At 46.0% G+C, this 25,598-nt stretch overlaps 1 protein-coding gene across 1 annotated transcript in view; it reads left to right on the top strand.

The window, feature by feature from the left end:
* Window positions 1–25,598, top strand: part of SCUBE3 (signal peptide, CUB domain and EGF like domain containing 3) — a 1,482,089-nt gene that overhangs the window by 508,880 nt on the left and 947,611 nt on the right. The window contains exons 7-8 of the mRNA XM_056557668.1: window positions 12,414–12,548; window positions 24,948–25,070. Coding sequence (XP_056413643.1) covers window positions 12,414–12,548; window positions 24,948–25,070 — 258 coding nt within the window. The remainder of the gene's footprint in view (window positions 1–12,413; window positions 12,549–24,947; window positions 25,071–25,598) is intronic.

The following is a 25,598-nucleotide window of genomic DNA, read 5'->3' as shown; positions in this document are numbered from 1 at the left end:
TCAGGACCCTTCCAGCTTCCTCCCCCTCTCTCTCTCCTCTCTTGGGCCCCATGGCGTTCTCTAAGTATGTGTGGGGTTACTGCTCCGTGAAATTTTAATTGTTTTCTTCCTCCTCCCCTCTTCTGTCTTTCCTCTATCATCCGGCTTTACCACGGGCCTGATCTCCATTATGGCACGGGATTGGGGGACCAGAGGCCTTTTTGCTGGGCGGATGTGGTCGACCCTATCTCACATTCTCTCTTGCCTTTTGACCAACTGCAATCTCGTTGGGATCTCCCCTCGCTTTCATTATTTACAATTACAACATTTTATGTCCTCCACACTGGGCTCTCGGTGGTGTTTCTGCCTACTAGCTTTGAGAGATTGTGCAGTGGTGGACCTCAGACGAGGGGTCTTCTCCCCGATATTTATTTCTTGCTACTCCAACCTCCGGAAGGAATCCAGGTATCTCACCAGTATATGAGTCATTGGGAGGAAGCACTTAACACTCTCCCCAAGTGGAAAATAGTAAGGGAAGGGGCATCCAAGGCATCTATATGTACAGACTACAGGGAAACTGAATATAAACTGATTATGGGTTGGTATCATACTCCGGAGCTGCTGAATAGGTTGCACCCTGACATCCCCCCCACCAATGCTGGCGTTGTGGGGTTGGTTTGGGAACGCTTTTCAATGTTTTTGGTCCTGCCCTCTTATCTCGGGGTACTTAGGGGTTGTGCGTTGTTTGCTCTTGGAAGTTTTGAGAGTGTCTGTCCCTCTCGATCCCCTTGTGTACCACTTACAGCTCTCACACCCTGCTTTAACTAAGAAGCTGCTGAAACTGGCTATGCATATTACTCTGGCAGCTAAGACCCTCATTGCTAAATGTTGGAAGAGGACTCTCCCACCCTCTGAATCTGATTTATTGGCGCATATATGGGACATACGCTCTTTGGAGTACCTCACAGCCTCTTTGAACAATTCTATCCCTGCCTTCCTCTCTGTTTGGGAGCCGTGGGACCTTTTCTCTGATAGGAAACCACCTTGATTTTCTTCCCCCTCTTCTCCCCCTGCCCTTTTCCTCCTTTCCTCTCCCTCCCTCTCTACCCCCTCCCCTCTCCCCCGTTGGTTTTGTGTTATGTCATTTTTTGTCCATTGTGTACCCTTGTCCGTGTCTCCTCCCCTAGTCCTTTTTGTTGGGGGGCTTTTTGCGCCCTCTTTTCCCTGAAGTTGAGTTGTGGCATTACTTATCTTATCCCAAGTTGCTCCTGTTTGATGTTTACTCTAAGGTTGGGGATGCCGACTTTGATTTTATGATATTTTTTGCATACCCTGGTCTCTCTGTTGGCCTGTCATTGGCTCCCGATTTGATTATTGTCACGATTCGGCTAGCAGGAGGTGGATCCTCTGTGCCAGAGAGGGATTGGCGTGGACCGTGCTGGTGGACCGGTTCTAAGTTGCTACTGGTATTCACCAGAGCCCGCCGCAAAGCGGGATGGTCTTGCAGCGGCGGTAGCAACCAGGTCGTATCCACCAGCAACGGCTCAACCTCTCTGACTGCTGAAGATAGGCGCGGTACAAGGGAGTAGACAAGAGCAAGGTCGGACGTAGCAGAAGGTCAGGGCAGGCAGCAAGGATCGTAGTCAGGGGCAACGGCAGGAGGTCTGGAACACAGGCTAGGAATACACAAGGGAACGCTTTCACTGGCACAATGGCAACAAGATCCGGCGAGGGAGTGCAGGGGAAGTGAGGTATAAGTAGGGAGTGCACAGGTGAGAATACTGATTAGGCCTGCTGCACCAATCAGTGGCGCAGCGGCCCTTTAAATGGCAGAGACACGGCGCGCGCGCGCCCTAAGGAGCGGGGCCGCGCGCGCCGGGACAACACAGACGGGGAACGGGTCAGGTACGGGAGCCGAGATGCGCATCGCGAGCGGGCGCGTCCCGCATCGCGAATCGCATCCCGGCTGGGAGTAATATCGCAGCGCACCCGGTCAGCAGGTCTGACTGGGGCGCTGCGAATGAGAGAACGCTGCGAGCGCTCCGGGGAGGAGCGGGGACCCGGAGCGCTCGGCGTAACAGTACCCCCCCCCCCTTGGGTCTCCCCCTCTTTTTGGAGCCTGAGAACCTGAGGATAAGACTTTTGTCCAGGATGTTGTCCTCAGGTTCCCAGGATCTCTCCTCAGGGCCGCAATTCTCCCAGTCGACCAAGAAGAATCTTTTACCTCTGACCGTCTTGGATGCTAGAATCTCCTTCACAAAAAAGACGTCAGAAGATCCGGAAACTGGAGTGGGAGAAACAACTTTGGGAGAGAAGCGGTTAAGGATGAGTGGTTTAAGGAGAGAGACATGGAAGGCATTGGGAATATGGAGAGAAGGAGGAAGAAGAAGTTTGTAAGAGACAGGGTTGATCTGGCACTTGATTTTGAAAGGACCAAGATAGCGCGGTCCCAGTTTATAACTGGGGACACGAAAGCGGACATATTTAGCGGAGAGCCATACCTTGTCTCCGGGAGCAAAAATGGGGGGAGTTCTTCTTTTTTTATCAGCAAATCTTTTCATCCGGGATGAAGCCTGTAAAAGAGAATTTTGGGTCTCTTTCCATATGGTGGAAAGATCACGAGTCACTTCATCCACAGCGGGCAAACCAGAGGGCAAGGGAGTAGGGAGGGGAGGAAGAGGGTGACGGCCGTACACCACGAAAAATGGGGATTTAGCAGAAGATTCGGAGACTCTGAAGTTGTATGAGAATTCGGCCCATGGTAGAAGATCTGCCCAGTCATCCTGGCGGGAGGAAACAAAATGCCGTAAATAGTCACCCAGGACCTGATTAACTCTTTCTACTTGCCCATTGGATTGGGGATGATAAGAAGAAGAGAAGTTTAATTTGATCTTGAGCTGTTTACAGAGGGCCCTCCAGAATTTAGACACGAATTGGACGCCTCTATCTGAGACGATATGCGTGGGCAAACCGTGGAGGCGAAAAATGTGTACAAAAAATTGCTTTGCCAACTGAGGCGCTGAAGGAAGACCAGGAAGAGGAATAAAATGTGCCATCTTGGAAAATCGATCAACAACCACCCAAACAACTGTGTTGCCACGGGATGAGGGCAAGTCCGTAATAAAGTCCATACCAATCTGTGACCAAGGCTGTTCAGGAACAGGCAGAGGATGAAGGAGACCAGCAGGCTTCTGGCGAGGAGTCTTATCCCGGGCACAGACCGTACAGGCCCGCACAAAATCAATAACATCAGTCTCCAGAGTCGGCCACCAATAAAATCGAGAGATGAGTTGCAAGGATTTTTTGATGCCCACATGGCCTGCGAGGTAGGAGGAGTGTCCCCATTTGAGAATCCCGAGACGCTGGCGTGGAGAAACGAAGGTCTTCCCTGGAGGAGTTTGCTTGATGGAAGCTGGAGAAGTGGAGATCAGACAGTCCGGAGGAATGATGTGTTGCGGAGAGACCTCTACTTCAGAGGCATCAGAAGAACGAGAGAGGGCATCGGCCCTAATGTTCTTATCAGCAGGGCGAAAAAGGATTTCAAAGTTAAAACGGGCAAAGAACAACGACCACCTAGCCTGGCGAGGGTTCAGTCGTTGGGCAGACTGGAGATAGGAGAGATTCTTGTGATCAGTGTATATGATAACTGGAAATTTTGATCCCTCCAGCAGGTGCCTCCATTCCTCAAGCGCCAATTTAATGGCCAGTAGTTCTCGATCCCCGATGGAATAGTTTCTCTCCGCCGGGGAGAAGGTCCTAGAAAAAAACCCACAAGTAACAGCATGCCCGGAAGAATTTTTTTGTAGAAGGACAGCTCCAGCTCCCACTGAGAAGGCATCTACCTCCAATAGGAAGGGTTTAGATGGGTCAGGTCTGGAGAGCACGGGAGCGGAAGAAAAGGCAGACTTGAGATGTTTAAATGCGTCTTCCGCTTGGGGGGACCAGGACTTGGGATTGGCATTTTTCTTGGTTAAAGCCACGATAGGAGCCAAAATAGTGGAAAAGTGTGGAATAAACTGTCTGTAATAATTGGCGAACCCCAAAAAACGTTGGATAGCACGGAGTCCGGAGGGGCGTGGCCAATCTAAGACGGCAGAGAGTTTATCTGGGTCCATTTGTAGTCCCTGGCCAGAGACCAAGTATCCTAGGAAAGGAAGAGATTGACATTCAAAGAGACATTTCTCCATTTTGGCATAAAGTTGATTGTCACGAAGTCTCTGAAGAACCATGCGGACATGCTGGCGGTGTTCTTCTAAGTTGGCAGAAAAAATCAGAATATCGTCCAGATAAACCACAACACAGGAATATAGGAGATCACAAAAAATTTCATTAACAAAGTCTTGGAAGACGGCAGGGGCGTTGCATAGGCCAAAGGGCATGACCAGATACTCAAAGTGTCCATCTCTGGTGTTAAATGCGGTCTTCCATTCGTCCCCCTCCCTGATGCGGATGAGATTATAAGCACCTCTTAAGTCCAGTTTGGTAAAGATGTGGGCACCTTGTAAGCGATCAAAGAGTTCCGAGATAAGAGGTAAGGGGTAGCGGTTTTTTACCGTGATTTTATTAAGTCCGCGGTAATCAATACAAGGACGTAGGGAGCCATCTTTTTTGGACACAAAAAAAAATCCAGCTCCGGCAGGAGAGGAGGACTTGCGGATAAACCCCTTTTTTAAATTCTCCTGGATGTACTCCGACATGGCAAGAGTCTCAGGAGCAGACAGAGGATAGATTCTGCCCCGGGGTGGGGTAGTACCCGGGAGGAGGTCAATAGGACAGTCATAAGGCCTGTGAGGAGGCAAAGTCTCAGCTTGCTTTTTGCAAAAAACGTCAGAATAGTCCATATAAGCCTTAGGAAGACCGGATACAGGGGGAACCACAGGGTCACGGCAAGGAGTACTGGGAACCGATTTAAGACAGTCCTTGTGACAAGAAGTACCCCAGTTCTTGATTTCTCCTGTGGACCAATCAAGGGTTGGGGAATGGCGTTGAAGCCATGGTAATCCAAGAAGAATTTCAGAAGTGCAGTTGGAGAGGACCAAAAATTCTATTTTTTCGTGATGAGGTCCGATGCACATTAGGAGAGGTTCCGTGCGGTAACGCACGGTACAGTCCAATCTTTCATTGTTAACAGAATTGATGTAGAGGGGTCTGGCGAGACTGGTCACCGGGATGTTGAACCTGTTGATGAGAGAGGGCAAAATAAAATTTCCTGCAGATCCGGAATCCAAGAAGGCCGTAGCAGAGAAGGAGAAGGTAGAGGAAGATATCCGCACAGGCACAGTAAGGCGTGGAGAAGCAGAGTAGACATCTAGTAGACTGTCTCATCTTTGTGCGGAGTCAGCATACGTCTTTCCAGGCGGGGAGGACGGATAGGACAATCTTTCAAGAAGTGTTCGGTACCGGCACAGTACAGGCATAGGTTCTCCATGCGGCGTCGTGTCCTCTCTTGAGGTGTCAAGCGAGACCGGTCAACTTGCATAGCCTCCATGGCGGGAGGCACAGGAACGGATTGCAGAGGACCAGAGGAGAGAGGAGCCGGGGAGAGAAACCGCCTCGTGCAAACAAAGTCCATATCCTGGCGGAGCTCCTGACGCCTTTCGGAAAAACGCATGTCAATGCGGGTGGCAAGATGAATAAGTTCATGCAGGTTAGCAGGAATTTCTCGTGCGGCCAGCACATCTTTAATGTTGCTGGATAGGCCTTTTTTAAAGGTCGCGCAGAGGGCCTCATTATTCCAGGATAATTCGGAGGCAAGAGTACGGAATTGGATGGCGTACTCGCCAACAGAAGAATTACCCTGGACCAGGTTCAGCAGGGCAGTCTCAGCAGAAGAGGCTCGGGCAGGTTCCTCAAAGACACTTCGGATCTCTGTGAAGAAGGAGTGTACAGAGGCAGTGACAGGGTCATTGCGGTCCCAGAGCGGTGTGACCCATGACAGAGCTCTCCCAGACAGAAGGCTGACTACGAAAGCCACCTTAGACCTTTTAGTTGGAAACTGGTCCGACATCATCTCCAAGTGCAGGGAACATTGCGAAAGAAAGTCACGGCAAAACTTAGAGTCCCCATCACATTTATCCGGCAAGGATAATCGTAAGCCGGAAGCGGCCACTCGCTGCGGAGGAGGTGCAGGAGCTGGCGGAGGAGATTGTTGCTGGAGCTGTGGTAATAGCTGCTGTAGCATCACGGTCAGTTGAGACAGCTGGTGATAGCTTGTTGCGCTATCTGTTGCGACTGCTGGGCGACCACCGTGGTGACAACTGGCAGTGGGACTTCAGCGGGATCCATGGCCGGATCTACTGTCACGATTCGGCTGGCAGGAGGTGGATCCTCTGTGCCAGAGAGGGATTGGCGTGGACCATGCTGGTGGACCGGTTCTAAGTTGCTACTGGTATTCACCAGACTCCGCCGCAAAGCGGGATGGTCTTGCAGCGGCGGTAGCAACCAGGTCGTATCCACCAGCAACGGCTCAACCTCTCTGACTGCTGAAGATAGGCGCGGTACAAGGGAGTAGACAAGAGCAAGGTCGGACGTAGCAGAAGGTCAGGGCAGGCAGCAAGGATCGTAGTCAGGGGCAACGGCAGGAGGTCTGGAACACAGGCTAGGAACACACAAGGGAACGCTTTCACTGGCACAATGGCAACAAGATCCGGCGAGGGAGTGCAGGGGAAGTGAGGTATAAGTAGGGAGTGCACAGGTGAGAATACTGATTAGGCCTGCTGCGCCAATCAGTGGCGCAGCGGCCCTTTAAATGGCAGAGACCCGGCGCGCGTGCGCCCTAAGGAGCGGGGCCGCGCGCGCCGGGACAACACAGACGGGGAACGGGTCAGGTACGGGAGCCGAGATGCGCATCGCGAGCGGGCGCGTCCCGCATCGCGAATCGCATCCCGGCTGGGAGTAATATCGCAGCGCACCCGGTCAGCAGGTCTAACCGGGGCGCTGCGAATGAGAGAACGCTGCGAGCGCTTCGGGGAGGAGCGGGGACCCGGAGCGCTCGGCGTAACAATTATTCTTGGCTGCGACCCGGGCTATGCTTTTGTTTTGTACTTTCTTGTTCTCTTTTATGAAAACCTTTAATAAAAATTAAAGTAAAAAAAAAAAAAAGAAGAAGAGATTGTATCTATCATCCTACAAAAGGCAATAAAATAAAAAGTAAGTTTTTTTTCCTGCCTGAGTTCCAACAGGATATACCTATTAAAATGTCCATGCGGCAAAGCCTATGTTGGCCAGACTTCAAGACAAATCAAAGTTAGGCTTGGTGAACATAAATCTATAATAAGACGGTATTCACACTTGGAACCAGAGGGAATGAAAGAAACGCAACATGGAGAAACGAGTGTAGAACGACACTTTAAACAATTTGGACACACTACAACAGATCTCAGATGGCACATAATAGAAGAAGTTGAAAGGAGATCAAATAAAGAAATTAAAAAAGCATTATTGAGGCGCAAAGCATATTGGATTACGGAGTTAGCGACAATCTAACTTAAAGGAGTGAACAAAATGTGCAGTTATAAAGGCATTCTTATAAGTAGCTGAGGTTATATAAAAATGCCTGGCATTATATATGAGTTATATTTAAATGCAATAAGCGCTGAAAGAGTTAAAAAAAAAATACACTGGTATGTTAGAACAGTTTATCAACTGGTGCCAGAAACTTAATCAGATTTGTAAATGACTTTTATTAAAAAAAAATTTTTTAATCCTTCCAGTACTAATTAGATGCTGAATACTACAGAGGAAATTATTTTATTTTTGGAACACAGAGCTCTCTGCTGACATCATGACCACAGTGGTCTCTGCTGACACCTCTGTCCATTTTAAGAGCTGTCCAGAGTAGGAAAAAATCCCCATAGAAAACACATGCTGCTCTGGACAGTTCCTAAAATGAACAGATATGTCAGCAGAGAGCACTGTGTTCCAAAAAGAAAAGAATTTCCTCTGTAGTATTTAGCTGCTAATAAGTACTGGAAGGATTAAGATTTTTTAATAGAAGTAATTTACAAATCTGTTTAACTTCCTGGCACCAGTTGATTTAAAAAAAAAAAAAAGAAAAATTTCCAATGGAGTACCCCTTTAACCCAGCTCAGACGCCTCACCTGTGCGCATGATTAAGGCATTGTTCCCCGTAACGTAGCGCGGCAGGCTGGAGCTGAGGCATTTGTCATCTTGCCCACTTGGGATGTAAACCATCGTACCCAATGCATCTTGATGAGAAATTGTGATAATTCAAAAAAAAAAAAACAGATGAATAAAAAGCAAAGTTTCAAGAAGACTCGAACGTGGTTGTCGTGAGTAATTCATCTAAATTTTCCTGTGCAGTTGTACATGCTCGCCGCATGCTATCCAGGTCAGTTGAATATAGTTTGCATTGGTGGTGAACGATAGTACCACTTACCTGTAATGGACTTGGTATATATATATATATATATCTCAATATTGATCATACACCATCATAACCTTTTGTTATAAAATGTATGAGACAACACACAGCTATGTGCCCCTCTCTGTAATACTATACTGAAGAAAGTGACTGGGAGGTAAAAATTCAAGAGAACGCTGATGTGACTAGGAGGACGTTAAATGTTGCTGGTATGCGCTTTTCTCTGCTGTAGCACACACACAAAGGCTGTCCGTTCCTCTCTCTGCAGTGTAATGAATGAAGTGGCTGGCCGCAATATGGCTGCCGATTATCACAGGGGTGATTGGCTGCTGATAGGTTGCATCCTGCATGTGATTTAGGGGCATACCACCTACTTCCCTTCCCATCTTGCCTTCCAAGCGTCCCTTGCCCCATTTACTATCATGTGGATCTGCCATTTTAGATGCCCTGGTGCCTGGAATGCTGTAAAAATGGTGTCTAATGAAGCGATTCACGCGTCGCGTTAGTTGAGAATCGAATATATTCCTGAAATTCGTAACGAATTCGGGTTCGTCGGCTTCGATTCGCTCATCTCTAATAACCATGCTTCACTGCTTTTTTTTTTTTTCCTGTGGCTGGGACAAGGAGAATGGTCAGTGTTAAAGGGGTACTCACGTGGAAAACTTTTTTTTTTTAAATCAACTGGTGCCAGAAAGTTAAACAGATTTGTAAATTAGAATTCAGGTAGAAGAAATAGACATGATCGCACATCTACATATTGTAATTTGATCTAATTGCTTCTCAGCATAAATTCAAAAACTAACCGGTTGTTAGTATACATTTTGATCAAAAGGTACAAGCCCACTCGCCACGTCAAGGCCACCTAATTAGAGTGGGTCCCTAACATCCCTAGCATAAAATGGCGTAGCACTGGGCGGCGACCACCACCGCCGCGACACCAGTGCCCACAGGGGGAACGACCCACTGGCAGAGCGTCCCCAATGCCACTCAAACCAGTCCATGGGTCGCACCTCCCCACAGACACGGCAGCAACAGACAAGGAGAATGGTCAGTGTTAAAGGGGTACTCACGTGGAAAACTTTTTTTTTTTAAATCAACTGGTGCCAGAAAGTTAAACAGATTTGTAAATTAGAATTCAGGTAGAAGAAACAGACATGGTCGCACATCTACATATTGTAATTTGATGTAATTGCTTCTCAGCATAAATTCAAAAACTAACAGGTTGTTAGTATACATTTTGATCAAAAGGTACAGCCCACAAGCCCACTCTCCACGTCAAGGCCACCTAATTAGAGTGGGTCCCTAACGTCTGTTTCATAAAATGGCGTAGCACTGGGCGGCGACCACCACCACCGCGACACCAGTGCCCACAGGGGGAACAACCCACTGGTAGAGCGGCCCCAATGCCCCTCAAACCAGTCCATGGGTCGTACCTCCCCACAGACACGGCGCCATGGCAGCAACGGACGCCGCACAGCACCACACCAGTGTGAACAGCGTGTAAAAGCTCACTTACCATGCACTCCCAGTCAGACTGAGAGGCTGCTAGGAAAGAAAAGGCCCTTGTGTAGCTAACTACTACTTATATAGGGTTGGGCTGAGGGGGTGGGGCAGAGTGCAGACACATGGTAAAACAAACAAAAAAAAGGGAGGGGATAGAAAACACAATTATGGACATTTATCAACGGGTTTAGTCAGGTTTTCTTTACTATAATTGTCGCAAAATTGTCGCAACTGCGACTACACGATTTTTCGTGCGACATTTTGACTGGAAAGCGAGAAAAGCAAGTTTTCCTAAAATTTACTATGTAGTAATAATTTTAAAATGGACTACGGGTAGTCAGGTATTTATTAACTGCGACAGTCGCAACTGCGCAAAAAAAAGTCGCAACAGCGTTAAAAATTGACTAAATTTACTCCAGCTCAAACATGGAGCAGAAAAAGCTACTACCAAAGTAAAAAAGGAAAAATTGCTTACGTGAAAGAAAATTATCAACAGGCTGAAAGCAGTTGATAAATACGTCGCACATAAGCAAAAAAAAAGTAAGGAAAAAATTACTAAAAAAAAGAATACATAAGCAAACATTGATAAATGTCCCTCAATGTGAATTCAGGTAGAAGAAACAGACATGGTCGCACATCTACATATTGTAATTTGATCTAATTGCTTCTCAGCATAAATTCAAAAACTAACAGGTTGTTAGTATACATTTTGATCAAAAGGTACAAGCTCACTCGCCACGTCAAGGTTTATAAATTACATCTATAGAAAAAAAATCTTAATCCTTCCAGTACTTAGGGGCTGTATACTACAGAGGAAATTATAGCCTTTTGGATTTCTCTGATGTCAAGACCACAGTGCTCTCTGCTGACCTCTGCTGTCCATTTTAGGAACTGTCCAGAGCAGCATATGTTTGCTATGGGGATTTTCTCTTGCTCTGTACAGTTCCTAAAATGGACAGCAGAGGTCAGCAGAGAGCACTCTGGTCATGACATCAGAGAAATCCAAAAGGAAAATAATTTCCTCTGTAGTATATAGCCCCTAAAATGTACTGGAAGAATTAAGACTTTCCACGGGAGTACCCCTTTACGCAAAAGCTGAATTGCGTAAAGTTCAGAGACATTTTTAATGAAAACCTGATCCAGAGTACTCTGGACCTCAGAATGGGCTGAGGGTTTACCTTCAAACAAGAAAATGACCCTAAGCACACTGTGAAGAAAACACAGGAGTGACTTAGGGACAACTTTGTTAATGTCCTTGAATGGCCCAGCTTTAGCCCTCACTAGTGTTGGGCACGAATATTTGAATTGCAAATTTTTACCGCAAATATTGGTACTTCACAATTTCGCAAATATTTAGGATATAGCGATATATATTCGTTATGACGAATATTTCTTTTTTTTTTTCACAGTACACATCACAATGGTGTGTACTTTGTAAATAAAAAGTGATCGTCCCTCCCTGCTTCCAGCTTGTGGTCCAAAAGAAGGCTCCAATATTATTTGCTGTGTGAGTCAGTGTGGAGCGCGAATATTTCGTATATGCAAAAATTTGCCAATATCGGCACTGGCAGAGGACACTGATCCCTCTCCCTTCTTTTAACTTGTGGGCCAATGAGAAGGATGCATATACAGTTGTCAGAGGTTAGCAAAATCCCTAGCAACCAATAGGAAAGTAGTTAGTTGAAAGATATAATCGCGCATGTGCACTTTCATTACGAATTTCGCATGGAAAAAAAGTGTATGAAGTGGATGAATATTTGTCCATATATTTGCGAAATATCACAAATTCGAATATGGCCTATGCAGTTCATCACTAGCCCTGACTTGAACCTTATGAACATCTCTGTAGGGACCTAAAAATGGCTTTAATTGAAAGTCCCCATCTAACTTTGCAAGCTTGAGGGAATCTGCAGAGGAGAATGACAGAAATTCCTAAAATCCAGGTTTGCAAATCTTGTGGCATCATCCCCAAGAAGACTGGAGGCTGTAATCACTGCCAAAGATGCTTCAACTAATCACTGAGTAAAGTATACTCATGCTAATGCAACATTCTAGTTTTTAATAAATGTGCAGAATTCTGTTTTCATAGTCTCATTATGAAGTATTGTGTGGAGATTCATGGGGGAAAAACTAAAATTTTTACAATTTTAACACTAGGTTGTAACATAATAACATGAAGACTTTCTAAGTGCATTGTGTATATATAAGTGTTACCTTTCACTGACATTTTGTGACTATAAGAATAATGATGGTACATGATCTCTGCAGAATCTGAAATAAGAATTGAAATCCATAGGATTTCAGGCTAGGTTTCTCACACCAGCTCATTGACAACTAAGAATTAGAGTTGGAGCCTGCAGAGATTAAAAGTGCAGTGTAAAATGTAAGCAATAGTCCGAAATAATGCTCCACAAAGCAGTTTATCATGAAAAGACATCTGAAATGAAGGGAAAGCTTTAAGTAAAAAAAATAATAGTAATAATATACATATTTTGTAAATGTTTAGTTTGTTTTCATTTGCAGCTATTATTGTTTATCTTTCATGTAGATTTGGATGAATGCATGGAGGGCAATGGTGGTTGCCAGCAGATATGTGTCAACATGATGGGGAGCTATGAATGCCGCTGCCGCGAAGGATTCTTCCTTAGTGACAACCAACACACATGTATCCAGCGCCCAGAAGGTCTGCAAAGTAACACACTTTTCCACTTAACTATTGGACCACTATGGGGAGTTCAGGTAGAGCATCTACTCACCTTCCCTGATCCTTTGCCACTGCCATTTCAATGGTTCTACTTCCTGGTGTTGGTCATTGCACAAAGAAGTGTAAGAAGCAGAGATCCTGGCACCAACGGCTTGAATGCAAATCAAAGATTTATTTGTAATATAGCATATTACACACACGTTGCAAAGACGCGTTTCGCTTATCACAGCCTTTCTCAATCGCTGATGTGATTGAGAAAGGCTGTGATAGCGAAACGCGCCTTTGCAACATGTGTGTAATATGCTATATTACAAATAAATCTTTGATTTGCATTCAAGCCGTTGGTGCCGGGATCTCTGCTTCTTTCATTGGACTTTACATGATCCTCGGCACGACGCACCATATCCTAGTGCCGTCCTCCTCTACATAATTGCACAAAAGAAGTGACTGCTCAGCCAAATATTGGCTGAAACATTGCCTCGCCTCAGCCAATTATTGGCTGAGCAGGCACTATTATCAGGAAGTTCTGAGCAGTGGAACCAAGCACCATCAGGATGGCAGAGGGGGATTGGGAAAGGTTAGGACTGGTTTGTTTGTTCTTTTATTTTTGGTTAAGCACATTTACTTATAAAAACAATAGTCTCTGAACAGCTATTTTAATTCTAGCTTAATAAAGTATGTAGATGGCTTAAGTATTGACTTTAACCCGTCCAAGACAAAGGGCGTACAGGTACACCCGTGCGTCCTGGTACTTAAGGACCGAGGACGTACCTGTACACCCTGGTCCCATTATCAGGGTTTAAACCATTCTCATGAGCGGATAACGCTTTAAACCCGGTGGGTCCTGGTTACTATTGGCAGCCAGGACCCATGGTTAATGCCGGGTACTGCCGATCGAGCCGATGCCTGGCATTAACCCTTTAGACGCTGTAATAAAAGATGATTGCTAAAATGTGGATTTACTGGTGCCGTTAGCTCAGTGGAGCTGATTGGTACATCCCCGAGACATCCAGGTCCCGATCAGCTGAGTGGATGGCGGGAGGGCCCTTACCTATCTCTTCCCCGTCCGATCTGTCTTCCAGTAACACTGATCATTTCTATGCTATGGCATATCATTGAATAGTGTATGCAATCAAAAGATTGTCCATTTTTGATCACTTCATATACCATAAAAAAAACTACTCTCAAAATAAAAATGGTACCAATAAAACTGCAGATCATGACACAAAAAAGAGCCCTCCTCATATAGCCCTGTATTCAGAAAAATAATATAAAAAAGTTATAGGGGTCAGAAGATGACAATTTTAAACATACTAATTTTGGTGCATGTAGTTATCATTTTTTTAAGTAGCGAGCAATTGTAGAAAGATAACGGGTCTCTACCTGCCACATATAAATACAAGACTCCCAGTCACAAGAATATGGAAAAATGGGGGGAGCAAGTAAGACGTCACTTTAAAAAAAGCATTAATAAAAAGTATAAACATATAAGTGCGTGTAAAGTGAAAAGAGACTGATAATGTTCCTTCCAAAATTATAACTCAAAACAATAACTACTGTTAAATGAGTATCATATTGTGTCACGTACTACACAGATAACATCCCACACAATCTGACATGTTTCAGCCGCTATATGTGGCCTCCTCAGGGACTAGATGGGGTGTCAGATAATATTAGTATGTATCATATAGAGACATTTGTTCCTGTAGGTAAAAAGAACAACACACTGCAAATAGACATAGAGACCAATGATACAGTATCCGTCCCTATTTGTATCTGTGACCTATAGGATCCCCAAGTCCTGGGACACACAGTAACACAGAGTATATGCGCCTATTTCCGGTTCTGGTCAGCCCTGCAAGAGAAATTACATAAAAATGCCATCAGGCCAAGTCCAAAGTCCATGCTCATCCTGTAAGGCAAAACGACCATTATTACTCACAGTTAGGCAAATTCATTAACTCCTGTGCATCCTGCTGTAGCGGGGAGCCGTGCTGTCTTGCCGGCCACTCAGCGCACATGGAGAGCCGCCACGGCGTGTGACCTCATATCCGCTGCCTTGGGCGGGGGGCGGTGCTGAGCAGGTGAAGCGTCTCCCGGACAATGCCGCAAGCCGGGAGGTGTGTCAACCGTTCCGATACAGGGAGGCGGATACCCAGCAAACAACATTAACCCCTCCATTTCCAGGGCCAGACTATTAAAGTACTGCACTTAAGAAGCTAGTAATAAAGAATAGGTTTTCTGGATCTGCATAGTTGAGATGGTTCCTTTGTGGGTACGTTATATAGACGACGTTTTCATCTTATGGACAGGTTCTCTTGAACAACTGAAGGGATTCATGAAGCTCATCAACAACATTGGTCTCACGTTCACTGCAGACAACCAGTCATTGGCCATTTTAGACGTGACTATTGAAAAAATGGACATGGTGGCCTTAACACATCTGTGTTTCGCAAAGCCACCTCTACGAACAGCCTACTGAGGTGAGAAAGTAACCACCCGGGCCCACTGAAAAGGGGGATCCCTAAGGGGCAATATCTCCGCCTCAGGAGGAATTGTTCAGAGGAGGCAGAGTTTAGAGCACAGGCGAGGCATCTCAGAGGGAGATTTCTGGAAAGGGGCTATCCTGACTATATACTTAAATCTGCCTATTCTGTAGCTATTAACTCCCCGAGAGAACAACTTCTCACCCCCAAGCCTAGGATGGAGGAATCGAATATGTATAGAAACATTATATAACCCAATTAGGGACCAATATATGGAGGGTTGTTTTAAACCAATTAACCAAAAGATCACCAAGGAGGTGATCCACTAATCCCCTATATTTCCCATATATTAAAATACTATAATCTTTATTGAACACAAAAACACCAAAAAACTAATGGGTTAAAAGTATCAGCGTATTTCTCTTCCCATAGTATTAGTTGTTAGAGTGCCATTCTGGTGTCACTGTATCTCCATCTGTCCGTGCGCATCTGCAGTATGCGCACTATAAGGGAAGAGTGTGCACTGTATTTAAAACCTACTCGCGGCCCCCCTCGACATGTTTCGCCGTACTATACGGCTTTGTCAAGAGGTTTTAGGGCACTGAGCGAGGAACGCCAATTCAGGGGTTTAAATAACCTCCTATTGTGATGTCACTGTTGGGGGAGTACTCATCTCTGATTGGCAGGACGTAATTATATCCAATCACGACGCACTATTTCTGATGGATCTGTCTCTCCACCTATGACTGTGTTTTTGTTTTCACCAATCCACATCATTGTTTAGTTGTTACTATAGTGATGTATCACATGATCGTTTACGTGCGGCGCTGCACGTAAACGATCATGTGATACATCACTATAGTAACAACTAAACAATGATGTGGATTAGTTTTTGTGTTCAATAAAGATTATAGTATTTTAATATATGGGAAATATAGGGGATTAGTGGATCACCTCCTTGGTGATCTTTTGGTTAATTTGTATAGAAACATTGGCACATACGATAATATGTCAGTAGCTGTCTGGAAGGTTTTGCAACGACACTGGGATATTCTTCTAATGGACAAGGATCTTCGAGCGTTCGTGGGAGAGTACCCCCAAATAACCTACCGGAAGGGCAAAAGTATTGGGGATATGGTTACGCATAGCCATCTCTCACCGATTCCCCCTGCCACTACGTGGCTTAACAAAAGCACAGTTGTTGGCTCGTTTGCAGGTGGACACTGCCGTGCATGCACATTCATGAAAAAGACACAATTTGTGTTGTTACCAAGATCTATTCGTATCTATAAGATAAACAACTTTATCAATTGTAGCACCAAGGTAGTTGTCTACGTAGCCGAAAATTCATGTCGCCTAAAATATGTAGGCAAGACAATACGTGAACTTTGCAGACGTGTTTTGGAACATGTCGGCGATGTTAGAAACAAGAGAGAAACTGCGGTGTCTAGACATATCAATCAGTTTCATGACGGCGATACCAAACAACTGTGCTTTTATGTCATCGATAGTATACGTCCATCTCTCCCAGGTGGGTACTTAGATAAGCTATTGTTACAGTGGGAGGCACCATGGACCTACACGTTGGATACGGTCACACCCAATGGCCTCAATGAGATACTTTGCTTAACCAATTTCATTGAGACATAGTGATAGGGGATTTTCTTTGGAGTGCAGGAAAGGCAGTTAGTGTTGGTTGTAGTCAACACATGAGATATGACACCCCATCTTAGGCCTAGGGACTGGTAGGGCCTTATAGACTAGGTTCCAGAGCGGGACCGCCCTTTTTTAGGGCGGCCACCCCGCCTAGGTTTAGGCACTAGAGTAGCCCTTTACTAGGTCGAGTGTTAGGTTCCCTAGGCCCCTGCTTTTTCCTGGACCCCTTTATTATTTTCTGTAGGAGGAGACCCCTTGTTACGCTGAGCGCTCCGGGTCCCTGCTCCTCCCCGAAGCGCTCGCGGCGTTTTTCTCCCTGCAGCGCCCCGGTCAGACCCGCTGACCGGGAGCGCTGCACTGACATTGCCGGCGGGGATGCGATTCGCATAGCGGGACGCGCCCACTCGCGAATCGCATCCCAAGTCACTTACCTGTGCCAGTCCCCGGCTGTCATGCTCTGGCGCGCGCGGCTCCGCTCTCTAGGGCGCGCGCGCGCCAGCTCTCTGAGATTTAAAGGGCCAGTGCACCAATGATGGTGCCTGGCCCAATCTTCCTGATTAGTTTCCACCTGTGCACTCCCTACTTATACCTCACTTCCCCTGCACTCCCTTGCCGGATCTTGTTGCCTTGTGCCTTGAGAAAGCTACTCTGTGTTACCTCTACTGTGATCTTGACCATCTGCTATCACCATTGACTACGAACCTAGCCGCCTGCCCCGACCTTCTGCTACGTCTGACCTTGCTCTTGTCTACTCCCTTGTACCGCGCTTATCTCAGCAGTCAGAGAGGTTGAGCCGTTGCCAGTGGATACGACCTGGTTGCTACCGCCGCTGCAAGACCATCCCGCTTTGCGGCGGGCTCTGGTGAATACCAGTAGCAACTTAGAACCGGTCCACTGACACGGTCCACGCCAATCCCTCTCTGGCACAGAGGATCCACCTCCAGCCTGCCGAATCGTGACAGTAGATCCGGCCATGGATCCCGCTGAGGTTCCCCTGCCAGTTGTCTCTGACCTCACCACGGTGGTCGCCCAGCAATCCCGACAGATCGCCCATCTAAGTCACCAGCTGTCGGAAGTGTCCACCATGGTACAGCAACTTCAGTCGCAGCTACAGCATCTGCAACAGCAGCTACCATCTCCTCCACCAGCTCCTGCACCTTCTCCGCAGCGAGTGGCCGCTCCTAACCTCCGCTTGTCCCTGCCGGACAAATTTGATGGGGACTCTAGACTCTGCCGTGGTTTTCTGTCGCAATGTTCCCTTCATTTGGAGATGTTGTCGGACCAATTTCCTACAGAACGGTCGAAGGTGGCTTTCGTGGTCAGTCTCCTCTCTGGGAAGGCTTTGTCTTGGGTCACACCGCTCTGGGACTGCGATGACCCTGTCACCGCCTCTGTACACTCCTTCTTCTCTGAGGTTCGCAGTGTCTTCGAGGAACCAGCCCGAGCTTCTTCTGCCGAGACTGCCCTGCTGAACCTGGTCCAGGGTAATTCTTCAGTAGGCGAGTACGCCATCCGATTTCGTACTCTCGCTTCCGAATTATCTTGGAACAACGAGGCTCTCTGCGCGACCTTTAAAAAGGCCTATCCAGTAACATCAAAGATGTGCTGGCCGCACGAGAGATTCCTGCAAACCTGCATGAACTTATCCATTTGGCCACCCGCATTGACATGCGTTTTTCAGAAAGATACCAGGAACTCCGCCAGGAAAAAGACCTTAATCCCTGGGCACCTCTCTTTCGGTATGCCTTGCAATCTACCCCTGTGCCTCCCGCCGAGGAGCCTATGCAAGTAGATCGGTCTCGCCTGACTATTGAAGAGAAGTCTCGCCGTAGGGATAAAAATCTATGTCTGTACTGCGCTAGTACCGAACATTTCTTGGTGGATTGCCCGATTCGTCCTCCACGTCTGGAAAATGCACGCACGCAACCTGCTCATGTGGGTCTGGCGTCTCTGGGTACGGAGTCTGCTTCTCCATGTCTCTCTGTGCCCGTACGGATTTCTCCTTCTGCCAACTCCTCCTTCTCTGCCGTGGCCGTCTTGGACTCTGGTTCTTCTGGAAATTTTATTCTGGCCTCTTTGCTTGATAGGTACTGCATCCCGGTAACCCGTCTCATCAAGCCGCTCTACATTGCTTCAGTCAACGGAGTCAAGTTGAACTGCACTGTGCGTTATCGCACAGTGCCTCTGCTTATGAACATTGGACCACATCTCGAAAAGATTGAATTTTTGGTTTTGCCCGGCTGCACATCTGAAGTCCTTCTCGGTCTGCCATGGCTCCAGCACCATTCTCCCACCCTTGACTGGACCACTGGGGAGATCGAGAATTGGGGTCCTGCTTGCCGCAAGAAATGCCTCACGTCTGCTCCCAGCCCCGTCTGTCGGGCCTCAGTGTCCCCTCCTGTGCCTGATCTCCCCAAGGCCTATCAGGACTGTGCCAAGCCTCACCCTCTGCCCCCCCTCCCCATTCCCACTCCTTCTGACCGGTCTGCCCAGGACTTCACTGTCCCCCAGAAGGAGACTCTACAATCGCTCCCAATGTCCTCGTCCCAGGTGGAGCGACACCCCGACAAAAAGAGGGGGAGACCTAAGGGGGGGGTACTGTTACGCTGAGCGCTCCGGGTCCCTGCTCCTCCCCGAAGCGCTCGCGGTGTTTTTCTCCCTGCAGCGCCCCGGTCAGACCCGCTGACCGGGAGCGCTGCACTGACATTGCCGGCGGGGATGCGATTCGCATAGCGGGACGCGCCCGCTCGCGAATCGCATCCCAAGTCACTTACCTGTCCCGGTCCCCGGCTGTCATGCTCTGGCGCGCGCGGCTCCGCTCTCTAGGGCGCGCGCGCGCCAGCTCTCTGAGATTTAAAGGGCCAGTGCACCAATGATGGTGCCTGGCCCAATCTTCCTGATTAGTTTCCACCTGTGCACTCCCTACTTATACCTCACTTCCCCTGCACTCCCTTGCCGGATCTTGTTGCCTTGTGCCTTGAGAAAGCTACTCTGTGTTACCTCTACTGTGTTCTTGACCATCTGCTATCACCATTGACTACGAACCTAGCCGCCTGCCCCGACCTTCTGCTACGTCTGCCCTTGCTCTTGTCTACTCCCTTGTACCGCGCTTATCTCAGCCGTCAGAGAGGTTGAGCCGTTGCCAGTGGATACGACCTGGTTGCTACCGCCGCTGCAAGACCATCCCGCTTTGCGGCGGGCTCTGGTGAATACCAGTAGCAACTTAGAACCGGTCCACTGACACGGTCCACGCCAATCCCTCTCTGGCACAGAGGATCCACCTCCAGCCTGCCGAATCGTGACACCCCTATCCCCTGTCACTGTCTTATATCTAATTCTGTAACTTTACTCATATATATAATTCCTAGCGGCTTTCCCCAGTAGGGATCTCTCGCCTGTCCAACTCTGTCTTTCATTACCACACTCGCCCATAATCACTTGGGGGGTGTATACTCAGTACACATTATTATGGATTTGTTGAGTTGAGGATATGGAATTATATAGGAGGAGGTATGGTTAGTCTTCTCCCCCTCCCCGTTTATCCTCTCTCTTAGCTATCATGCATACAGCAGCTTCCACTTAACAGTTACTACCAGCCATCTACACAAGTGTGACTATGCAGAGCCAGCAAGCCTATTCTATATAACTAGCTGTCAGTTCTTAAGCGCAGCACTTTACTAGTCCGGCACTGGAGATGGAGGGGTTAATGTTGTTTCCGCCTCCCTGTATCATAGTAACATAGTTCATAAGGTTGGAAAAAGACCAAAGTCCATCAAGCTCAACCTATAACCCTAATAAGTCCCTTACTGAGTTGAGTTGATCCAGAGGAAGGCAAAAAACCCTCATACTAGAGGTAAAAATTCCTTCCTGACTCCAAATATGGCAGTCAGAATAAATCCCTGGATCAACGTTCTGTCCCTATAAATCTAGTATACATAACCAGCAATGTTATTATTCTCCAAAAATGCATCCAGACCCCTTCTATATTCTTTTACAGAGTTCACCATGACCACCTCTTCTGGGAGAGAATTCCACAGTCTCACTGCTCTTACAGTAAAGAACCCCCATCTGTGCTGGTGTAGGAACCTTCTTTCCTCTAAACGTAGAGGATGCCCCCTTGTAATAGATACAGTCCTGGGTATAAATAGATCATGGGAAAGATCTCTGTACTGTCCCCTGATATTTATACATAGTTATTAGGTCTCCCCTAAGCCTTCTTTTTTCTAAACTAAATAACCCTAATTGATAATCTTTCTGGGTACTGTAGTCCTCCCATTCCCCGTATTACCCTGGTTGCCGTCTTTGAACCCTCTCCAGCTCCACTATATCTTTCTTGTACACTGGTGCCCAGTACTGTACACAGTATTCTATGTGTGGTCTGACTAGTGATTTGTACAGTGGTAGAATTATTTCCTTGTCGTGGGCATCTATGCCCCTATTGATGCACCTCAGGATCTTATTTGCCTTGGCAGCAGCTGCCCGACACTGGTCACTACAGCTAAATTTACTGTAAACTAAGACTCCCAAGTCTTTTTCCACATCAGTCGTCCCAAGTGTGCTTCCATACAATACATAATACAAGCCCGGATTTTTCTTCCCCATGTGCATTACCTTACATTTATCAGTGTTGAACCTCATCTGCCATTTCCCAGCCCAAACCTCCAACCTATCCAGATCCATTTGGAACAGTTCACTGTCCTCTATTGTGTTTACCGCTATCGGAGCGGTTGACACGCCTCCCGGCTTGCGGCATTGTCCGGGAGACGAGTCACCTGCTCAGCATCGCCCCAGGCAGCGGATATGCAGTCACACGCCGCAGCGGCATGTCTTCATGTGCGCTGAGTAGCCGGTGGGACAGCATGGCTCCCCGCTACAGTGGGTCGCACAGGAGTTAATGAATTTGCCAAACTGTGAGTAATGGTGGTTGTTCTGCCTTACAGGATGAGCATGGACTTTGGACTTGGCCTGATGCAATTTTTACGTGATTTCACTTGCAGGGCTGACCAGACCCGGAAATAGGTGCATATACTCTGTGTTACTGTGTGCCCCAAGACTTGGGGATCCTATAGGTCACAGATACAAATAAGGACGGATACTGTATCATTGGTCTATATATCTATTTGCAGTGTGTTGTTCCTTTTACCTACAAGAACAGATGTCTCTATATGATACATACTAATATTATCTGACACCCCATCTAGCCCGAGGAGGCCACATATAGTGGCCGAAACGCGTCGGATTATGTGGGATTTGTGTAGTACGTGACACACTATGATACTCATTTAACAGGAGTTATTGTTTTGAGTTATAATTTTGGAAGAGACATTATCAGTCTCTCTTCACTTTACACACACTCATGTTTATACTTTTTTAAATGATTTATTATAAGTGACATTTTACTCACTCCCCGTTATTCCAAAATTTATTAAGTAGTAAAATAAAATAAAACCTACATAAATTAAGTATCCTTGTGAACGTATGGAAATACAGAATAAAGATAAGGTGTAATTTTTACCGAAAATTGTACTGTGTAGAAACGGAAGTCTCGAAAATTTACAAAACGGCGTTTCTTTTTATTTCAATTTTACCCCACAAATATATATTTTTTGGGTTTTGCGGTAGGTTTTGATATTAAATGATTGATGTAATTACAAGTTCTGTAGGTGCAAAATTTTAAGTGTTATGATTTTTAGAAGGGAAGGAGGAAAAAAAAATTGGCCTGGTCCTTAACCCTTAAGGGCATGGAGTTTTTCCATTTTTGCACTTTCGTTTTTTACTCATCTTTAAAAAAAAATCATAATTCTTTCAATTTTGCACCTAAAAATCCATATGTGGCTTATTTTTTGAACCTCCAATTCTACTTTATAATGACATCAGTCATGTTAACCAAAAATCTACAGCAAAACGGAAAAAAAATCATTGTGCAACAAAATTGAAGAAAAAACGCCATTTTGTATCTTTTGGAGGCTTCGATTTCTAAGCAATTACATTTTTTCAGTAAAAATGACAACTTCTCTTTATTCTGTTGGTCCATACGATTAAAATGATACCCTACTTATATAAGTTTGATTTTGTCGTGCTTCTGGATAAAATAGTTTAAAAATCGACTTGACCCTTATAATTATTTCTCTGTGTACAGGGCGGTATGAGGGCTCATTTTTTGCGATGTTAGGCTGGGTTCACACTACGATTTGTAACTACGGTTCCCGTATACGGCTGGGAGGAGGGGGCGGGGCTTAATCGCGGCGCCCGCACTCAGCCGTATAGGGGAACCGTATTTAATGCATGTCTATGAGCCGACCGGAGTGAACCGCAGCCTCCGGTCGGCTGCTTTTTCAGCCGTATGCGGTTTCCCGACCGTAGGCAAAAACGCGGTCGACCACGTTTTTGCCTGCGGTCGGGAAACTGCATACAGCCGAAAATGCAGCCGACCAGAGGCTGCGGTTCACTCCGGTCGGCTCATAGACATGCATTAAATATGGTTCCCCTATACGGCGGAGTGCGGGCGCCGCGATTAAGCCCCGCACCCCCCTCCCAGCCGTATACAGGAACCGTAGTTACAAATCGTAGTGTGAACCCAGCCTTATCTGAAGTTTTTAGCGGTACCATTTTTGTATTGCTTTGACTTTTTGATCTATTTTTGTTAATGTTTTCATGATATGCTATTTTGGAATTTTGATTGTGCGGTTTAACTTACAAGATGTTTTTATAATTCGGACATTTACGCACGCGGCAATACCACATATGTTTATTTTTCTTTACACATTTTTTTTTAAAGGGGGTCATTCAAACTTTTATAAGGGGAGGGGTTAAATGATCTGTATTAACTTTTTTTTTTTACTTTCTTTTTGCAATGTTATAGCCCCCATAGGGGGCTATAACATTGCACACACTGATTTTTTACATGGCACATGCTCCATTAAAATGAATAAAGCGCCTACCGTCTAGAGGTAAACAACACATGCTCCTGACTAAGGGTCCTGTTCAGGAGATTGCGGGAGGCCCCAGAGGAAGGACCCACTGGAATCAGCTATTTACATCCTGTGGAAGTTAATTCTGCCTGCAGTACCCCTTTAAGGACATGAACCATAGGCAGGGTGTTTCAGAGTAGAACATAATTGTTTGTAATGAGGTTGCCTGTTGGAATTTCATGTTGCCTATGGTATTTAATGCTGTTTTGCTTTACTATTAGCAATATTCGTTTTACTATAAAAAAAAATATGTGTTTTAGGAGGTTGATCCTGTACCTGCATGGTGTGCCTTGGGAAAAGTTATTTCTTCTGCAAGGATGATGATGACACAGTGCTGCCTAATTGTGCCCATTCCTTTAATATGCACCTGTAATTAGCAAAAATGTTTATATGATAGATAAAACCAATATCTATATTAATATATCTGTAATATAGATTGGTTAAAAAATGCTTTCCCTTAAGCTATTGCCTGTGTATCTATGTAAGGAGACCAAATAAAGGAAGTGTGGGTGGGACAAGTAAGGCTCTGTGTAGGCTCCTGGCTTGTCAGTCATCCTGCTGTATGAGCCGGGAGCATGTCACAGAGCCTCACTGCACAGAGCCATGCGTGAACTCAGTGCACAGAGTCCTGCTTGCCATCAGTGCACAAAGCCCTGCGTGTCTGCCAACACTTCCTGAATTTGGTTTCCTCACAGAGGCACACAGTTAATAGCTGCAGGGACACAAATATACACATTTTATTAATCAATGTATATAACAAATATACATATGTTACACATCATATAAAAAGTTTTTGCTAATGACAGGTACACTTTTAATAGATAGCAGTTTTATGCAGTTTAGGCGAGGCTACCACTGTGTGTAACTGTTAAAAGAAGGAGTGATTCTTAACAGTTGGTGTAAAGAATGATGAACTTTTCAGTGAATGCAGAGAGTTGTTGATGTACCAAAACAACTGTCGGAAAGAACGCTGCTAGGCTGTGTAGCCCACTTCTCAAGACAAGGATCTAAAACTGAAGGAGAAGAGGCTGCAAGCAGTTTGTACTGCTGAGAGACCGCAGCTGCAACTGAGTGCTGTAGTGGTAAGGTAGTGGGTAATCGGCTGGGTAAGGAGGTGCCTCCCCATGTCACAAATGGCTATTTAAAGGTCAGGATGGGCATCTAGAGCATTAAGAGCAGGAGACTTTCTAGCAGGAGGAGAATTCACATGAACATCTATCTATCTATGTTTCCCTCTGAAACTTACCTTTTTTTTTTTTTTTCAGAAGGAATGCACTGCATGGATAGGAACCATGGTTGTTCCCATATTTGCAGAGAAACACCAAAAGGTGTGTCATGTGAATGCCGACCAGGATTTCAGCTAACAAGAAATCAGAGGGAGTGCAAAGGTTAGTACAAATAAGGATGTATGCATACCATGTTTTGTGCCTCCGTGGAATGAATCTGTCAGGAGAAACTTAAAACCACCTGCTGACGTATCTGTGCCAGACCCATTGGGTTGTCAATTCAGTCATACCACATACCTACATCTAAGTGGTGTACTATTTTGTACCTGTTAATCTGTTAAAGGCCTACATACTGTGAAAGGAAAGCCAAAAGTATTCACCGGCAGGAGCTTTACTCCAGTACATGGCATACTATTTTGGAAACTACACCCCTTAAAGAACATAACAAGGGGTACAGGGAGCCTTAACACTTTACAGGTGTTTGACGACTTTTTGTTAAAATTGGATGTGTAAATGAAAAAAATTAAGTTTTCACAAAAATACAGTTTTTTCCCCAAATTTTACATTTTTACAAGGGTTAATAGGAGTAAATTACCCCCTAAATTTGTAACCCCATTTCTTCTGAGTATGGAAATACCTCATGTGTGGACGTCAAGTTCTCTGCGGGCGAACTACAATGCTCAGAAGAGA

This window comes from Hyla sarda, chromosome 2, assembly GCF_029499605.1.
Source record: "Hyla sarda isolate aHylSar1 chromosome 2, aHylSar1.hap1, whole genome shotgun sequence".
Taxonomy (NCBI): domain Eukaryota; kingdom Metazoa; phylum Chordata; class Amphibia; order Anura; family Hylidae; genus Hyla; species Hyla sarda.
This window is presented reverse-complemented; position numbering and strand designations above follow the sequence as displayed.